The 7,090-nt window shown below is 29.4% G+C and overlaps 1 protein-coding gene across 1 annotated transcript in view; it reads left to right on the top strand.

Moving 5' to 3' along the window:
- Nucleotides 1-3,494: 3,494 nt before the first annotated feature.
- The window catches only part of LOC102679808 (innexin shaking-B), a 16,206-nt gene continuing 12,610 nt past the window's right edge, over nucleotides 3,495-7,090 (top strand). Inside the window, exon 1 of the mRNA XM_031514545.1 lies at nucleotides 3,495-4,043. Coding sequence (XP_031370405.1) covers nucleotides 3,681-4,043 — 363 coding nt within the window. The 5' untranslated portion in view covers nucleotides 3,495-3,680. The remainder of the gene's footprint in view (nucleotides 4,044-7,090) is intronic.

Genomic DNA, 7,090 nt, shown 5'->3' with positions numbered 1-7,090 from the left:
AAAAAAAAAAAAAAAGATGTTTTTTTTAATCTTCTAGTATTATATTTTATTTTCAACGAAGTAATAGAATTTTTTTATATGTCTTCTTTATAATTTCTGCGAATACTCTCGTTAATTAAAAAAATATTCATTTCGATAATTTTTGTTACGATCAAAAAAATCTGTTATATGATATCTTCTACATTTTTTCAATTTATAATATTTCAATCTCAATTTTTCTTTTCGTTAAAAATTTCAGTAAATTACATTTAACTATTTATAAATATCGATTATTTTTTTCAATTGAAAATTCTCTTTAATAATATTTCGTAATATATATATATCTCTTTTTATTCATAATACGAATGCATCTTCCATTTCCTGTTGGAAACCGGAAATTAAAAAGCTTTCGAAATTATCCAAGTTCATTTATTTTTAGATAATTATAATAGCCAAAAATTCCCTCTTCATAATTATATAAAAATATTTTATTTTTATAGATGACTCAAAATCTATTAGAAATTATTTAAAAAAGAAATATTAAAAATAAATATAAAATATCTACGATCATCTCTATAAATCTTCGATATTTTTTGCAATGTTCATCCCGAAAGAATCGCTATATTCACTTCTATTAATATATTGAAATGAATACAATAATTAAATATCGCATTCTTTACTACTTTAACAGTTCCATAATTTTATTCCATACTTAACCACTAATAATTCTCTGAACATCTATTTGCTCGGATAATCAATATATATTCCATATATAATTTCGATCCTGTGATAACCTATTATTACTTGTACATATTAAAAATATTTGTCATAGAAATTCTTATATAAATAATTAGAAATAAAAATAACTGTGACGATTTTTCAAAAACATCGCTTATTTTATTATTAGTTTACCCATCAGATTATATGTGTTAAAATAAATCTTCTGCATCGAATTGTTTTGTCTTCGAAAACGAAAAAAAAAATTCTTGTGCGCGCCCTCTGGATTGTTTCACGCGACGCTGTAGCGTTGTCATCGAAGCGCGCCTTTTCATTGGTGACAAATCTTATGGATCGCTTCACGTGCTGACACGTTTATCCCTGTATCCTTCCATTTTGTGGGCGGAGGAGAAGGGAGGGGGGAGAGGGTATTCGTGTGTTCTTCAACCGGTTTTTATTAAGGGATTTATCGACTCGACGATGATGCTTTATTGCTCGTATCCCTGTGGAAGAAAGTGCTAACGGGGCGTAATAGTACCGTAATTTGTGCGATGCAAGCTATACATGTTGCTATACACGACTTTTTTTATCGAATATTCCATGAATGTAGAACACATGAATACTTTAGAATATATCTCGTCATAACAAGACTATTATAAAAGATTATTTTTTATTTGATCGTTATTGGTATTCTATTACAATTATTTCATTTAAACAATTAATACACTTTGTTTTGTAATTTGTATTTAATTCGATGCGTTTAATCGAATCAGAAAAATGTATTATCAACGGATGATAATAATAACTAGAGTAACTAGACAAGTAACTAGGAAATAAATTACCACGTATAGAAAGAAATCAAGAAAAATAATTCAAAGAAAGAAGAATGAATAAAAGCGATAAAATTCGCTACATGCAAATTAATAAACGATAAATAAATAATTGTATAATTTCGAAGAATTAATCTCTCGGTCCGCGACACAGGGAGCAGGCTCGAAGTAGTAAAGTTAGTAGTCAAGTGGGAAAATGTATTTTTGCCTTGTGCGTGTTGTCATCGTGTGCATTTCCGTGCGGGCATCGGTTCTTCGCCTGGTCTCGTTTGAAACAAATAGCGTGCGTACGCGTAAACGCTAAAATAGAATGGCAGGCATATTAAACAAAGCTACGATACCGTGAATAAGACCCCTTTACCCAATTCCCGTACTAGTCCATGTCTCGCACAATTTCCTATAACACTACAACTCCCAACATTATTGCCATTGAATATGATTAATCGTTAAACTGGTAATTAATAGGCAAGATCAGGTGTCAAATACAGTGATATTGCATACAGTACCTAGAATGTAGTTCAAGGGGTTGATTCATCAATTGAAAACAGCAGTAAGAAATGCATATAAACACACGTCCTATTTGACTTTCTTTATGAGATAGTATATAACGAGTTCTGTGTCCCGTCATTTAACATTTGATTATTTTCACATGAGATGATCGAAACGAGTATATATACCATACTTTGTGATTCAAGCTTATAGATGTCTTGTCAATGATCTGGTTATTCTCAATATATTCCAATATTTCTTCTAATATTTTCCGTGTGTTCCCAATATTGAAAATTTTGCGTAAGGATGATCTAGATATGACTCTTTGTATGAAAAATAAATAGGAAATAAAGAATGATATTATTGAAAAATATGGTTTTCAGTTGTTTCTGATAATATACAAGATTTTTTTTGATACAATTTTTCTTTTTTTAAACTTTGAATTTATTTTTAACAAATTGAATGCAAAAGGATACATATAAAAATAATCTTTTTCTGTAACCAAATATAAATAGACTTAGAGAAGATTAATGAAATATCAAATTATAAAAATATACTCATAAAAATGAACTGATGCCAAATTCAATTAAAATATCATAAAATATTAATACTATTAATGTAATGATTAAAATGATTCTTATATTTGTAATATATTTAAACAATTTTCTAAAAGTGATTTTTTTTTAGTGAGAGTTTTTTAGTAGATTTTCTTTATATTTATCGAGGATGTGATTTGTTAAAAAAAATTTTAATGGTGAATGAGAAACATATTTACATGGTGATCATTAAATCTAGGAATGTTATAAGTGTAGTATACAAAGTGCAAATTTTCTTTAAATGGATATTTTTGTGTTAAATTCGAGTGATTTATCTCAACTGCCAAATAAAATTACCAAATAAAATAATTATTCAATAAATGAAATAATGAATGTTCAAAAAAAGATATAAATTTTTTATAATCTCACATCTCTTCATCGATCGATTGAAAAGAAGATATTTCTTCAATATTGAAATACGTGTTTCTCTTTTTTCCAAGAAAGAAAGCAAAGAACAAAAGAAAGAAAGAATCTTAAAGACATTTTTACTAAGAAATATCATTCCAAGCATATTGAAAACATGAATTTATCCGACGAATATTCAAAAATATCCAAGAGAGCACATATTTGGACATCCATATCCTCGGACACTTAAATCGAAGAAAATTTGTGAATCAAAAGCAAAAGCATTAATGGAAAAATGATATAAAGTAAAGAAGAATGAGTGAAAGGAAATTAACGACGACAAAGGATCCGACCGATTTAAAGGATCCCACGTCGGCGATTTCTTTCGAAGAAAACGCAGCCGAATTGCAAGAATTTCTTCTTTTTCCATCAAAACGATCAAACATTTATCTCTGTCAACGTTGGAACAACTTCAAACGAATAACGAATAAAATTTTTGAACCTTGAGACGAACATAACCTCTTAACAAAAACGCCTCGTATTTTAGGTTAGGTTAGAAATCGGATCAAAGAGATCGAAAGATGTAAAAAGTATTAAAAAGATCGACGAACGATGTCTGGAATCGTTGGTGATTCAATAATACACCGTTTCGTCGTGTAACAAAAAAAAAAGAGAGAGAGAGAGAGAAAACGAAGAAACTTTATCGTTTCTTCAAATATCCAAGATGCTGGACATATTCCGGGGCCTGAAGAGCCTGATCAAGATCTCCCATGTGCACATCGATACAGCTGTATTTCGATTGCATTACAGTTTTACCGTGATCCTCTTGATCTCATTTTCGTTGATCGTCACTACGAGACAATACGTTGGCAATCCGATCGATTGTATCCATAGCAAGGATTTACCGGAGGACGTGCTGAATACGTATTGCTGGATCCATAGTACGTACACGATCACAGCGGCTTATAGAAAACGGGAAGGATTCGAAGTACCGTTCCCTGGAGTGGATAATTCCAAATCGCATCCAGAGGCGGAGAGGAAGGAGTACAGGTACTATCAATGGGTCTGCTTCATGCTGTTTCTCCAGGTAATCGATCGATTGGTATTTATTGTTTCATGTTTGTGAATTTTATTTTATATCTTGTTTAATATCGAACTGAACGAAATTACGATTGATATCTGTAATGATAACTTTAAATTAATAACGAAATTGAAGAGAGGTTATATGAAAAAAAGAACAAAAAAATGATTCAACATTTTTGAGTCAATAATAATATATGAGATCCATTTTTCATTCATAAGTAACGATCAATTTTAAAAGGGAATCCTGTTTATTTCTTTCGAGTAACAAGGTGTCGATTTCCTAACCGTCGAAGCTTTTGTGTATAACTGGTGCAAAACCCATTTGTCCATATTCTTTATTTTTCCTGTTGAAATAACGAATAATAGTAGAACGGCTTAATATTAGTCGAGACGTTATTCATCTTGATGTTTACATAGACTATTTTTAATAATATTTCAATATTTGTTAAATTATACTTGTTATTCTTTCTATCGAGAAAAAAGAATTTTATTATCAGACTTGAATTTCGTAAACCAAAGTCGAAAGATTTTACATACTTTTCTATAGAAACACAATTGATCACAAATCACACATAAACAAACAAAAAATATCGATGTTACTTGGCATATTTTACACAATTTACTTCATACATTACATCGATATCGATTTTGACACAAGATTTCTTGAAAATCTCGCTATGGAAAGAGCGAAGAGAAAATAGTAGTGGGAAAAATGATGGTGGAAAAACAAATGGCGAGTACTCTGTTGTATGATGCAATATAACACCAGTCACTCCTTGTTCCTCCATCTTTATTTCCCCCACTATTACTTTCTCCCACTCTCGAGTAAACTTTCTCCCACTATTACACTTTTTCAGTGAGATTCGCAACTTAGGTTGAATATCTTCGTGCTTAATTCTGCTTGAATTCTAATTCGTTTACACATAATCGCATCGAAAAAGATTTGGCAATAAGAAAAGCCGATCCGGATAACGAGCGAACTGGTTGCGGCTACGGCCGAGGAATTTACTCGGTGCTTACAGAAGCTTATATCTAGTTCATTGCCAAGAAGGAAACCCTAAGCATATTAACTCGTTAAACTTTTAGCCGTTATACTTCGTCACCGAGGGTCGCTATCGCGAGAGTCGCCTTGACGTTTGGTCAAAGACGTTTCTCCACCGTCACCTTTCAACTGATCTCTTCAACTAGAACATGTTGTTAAACGGAATTAGATAGACTTGATTCAATATCGATCGTTAGAATAGACGGTTGGCCATGCGATTTCCTTCTTTTTTGTAAATTTAAGAAAATAAGATCCATTGAAAAAAAATTGTTAATTTTTTTTTAATATATTTATTTTTTAATATTATTTACATTAAAGATTAAAATATAAAAATAAAATTCTTCTTTTTGTGCTATTATTAGTTATCAAATACTTTTCTTTATAATTAGGTTAGATTAGTTTAGTTAGGTTAGATAGTTAGGTTTGAAAAAAAAAGTATACAGATATAAATATTAGTGATATGTGTATTTTAATGTTTCGCAAGCATCATTTCTATGATTTTTGAACAAACATTTTTCGATTTTAAACTATATTCTCATTTTAATATTGAAAAAAAAAATAAATATACTATGTCGCCATTTGCATAAATAAACCAGAATGGATATTCACATTCATTGCGAATGAGATTATTTCTACGAAATGAATATATTACATAGTTTAACAAAATAAACGATTGCAATTTAGCATTATTAAGCAAAAACTATTATAAGATATTTTACAATAGCTATCAATGGTTGAAAACATTCTTAAAATAATTTAAAAAAAATGGACAATACAAATAACATTTCTAAAAATGGAAAATTTGTAGTATACGTCTGACTAATTTTCGAAGCCAAACACAAAATGTTTACAAACAAAACTAGATATGCTTGAGGTTATTGCTATGTAAACTAAAACCCATGGAAGTTATTTACATAGCTTTGTATGATTGCAATCATCGGCGAATGTGGCAAGTATCTGTTACGATGAAGTAACAGTGAATACCGAAATACGATTTTATTTTATAATGCATATGAAGAAAATAAATTATGATAATAAATTCATTCGCATAATGCGAATAAATAATATACACGTTTATTTAGAAATCGAATTTGATTCTCTTAAATTTTTTAAAAAAGATACAATAATCTAATAATTTAAAAAAAATTCAAAAATATCTTTTTCATAAATAGTTCATAAATGATTGATTATATAAATACTAATCAAATCTAATCTAACTTAATTTTTTTTTAAATTTTTTCTTCACATAAAATATATAATAATGTATTTAAGAAATAATAAAAAATTTAAAACATTACATTTTCTTACATCACAGTTGATTAGTAAGAGTTGATTAAACAAGATATTCAAATTAAACTTAGCGATCCGTATAATAACCCAAAATCTCTTCGTTGATTCATACATAGTTCCATAATTAACTGAACATGTAACATATCCAAACGTTCTTCGAGATAATTATAATTGCCTCCAGTACTATTCGAATATGATCCAACCAAAGTAATGTAGACCCTTGGTTCTAATTATAGAGCGACAATGACCCGAATGTTTCGTCTCCTTTTTACTCCCTTGATTCTCAGTGTCCGTTTTTCTTTCGATGACAAGTATCGTTGGCAGAAAGCCAGTTCTTAATAATCGCGGTATATTATTCAACAAGATATCATAACCTCATCAAGAATTTTTATTTTTTCCTTAACTACTACGTCATATCGGTGAAAATTATCGGTGATCTCTTTTTCTCAAGACTGTAGGTCTTTGGTGATCTTAATTTATTTGTTTGTTTTCTTTCTAACCTACTTTTGCAAATATTTTGCGTTTGCATGTGTTACACACTTGCTCTAACGATGATGAAATCAAAAATTTTTAGGGAAAACAATTTTGAATGAATTGTATCGCTGTAAGGAAAGAACTAGGGATCACTAAAAATTTCTAGGGGTAACTAAGAACATTCTAAAAACTTAAAAAAGAATGTCGAAACTCGAAAAATTTTGAATTTTCAAAATTTAAAATTT

This window comes from Apis dorsata, unplaced genomic scaffold, assembly GCF_000469605.1.
Source record: "Apis dorsata unplaced genomic scaffold, Apis dorsata 1.3 scaffold_1055, whole genome shotgun sequence".
Taxonomy (NCBI): Eukaryota; Metazoa; Arthropoda; class Insecta; order Hymenoptera; family Apidae; genus Apis; species Apis dorsata.
Note: the sequence above shows the minus strand (reverse complement) of the source record. Positions and strands in the feature narration are given on the sequence as shown.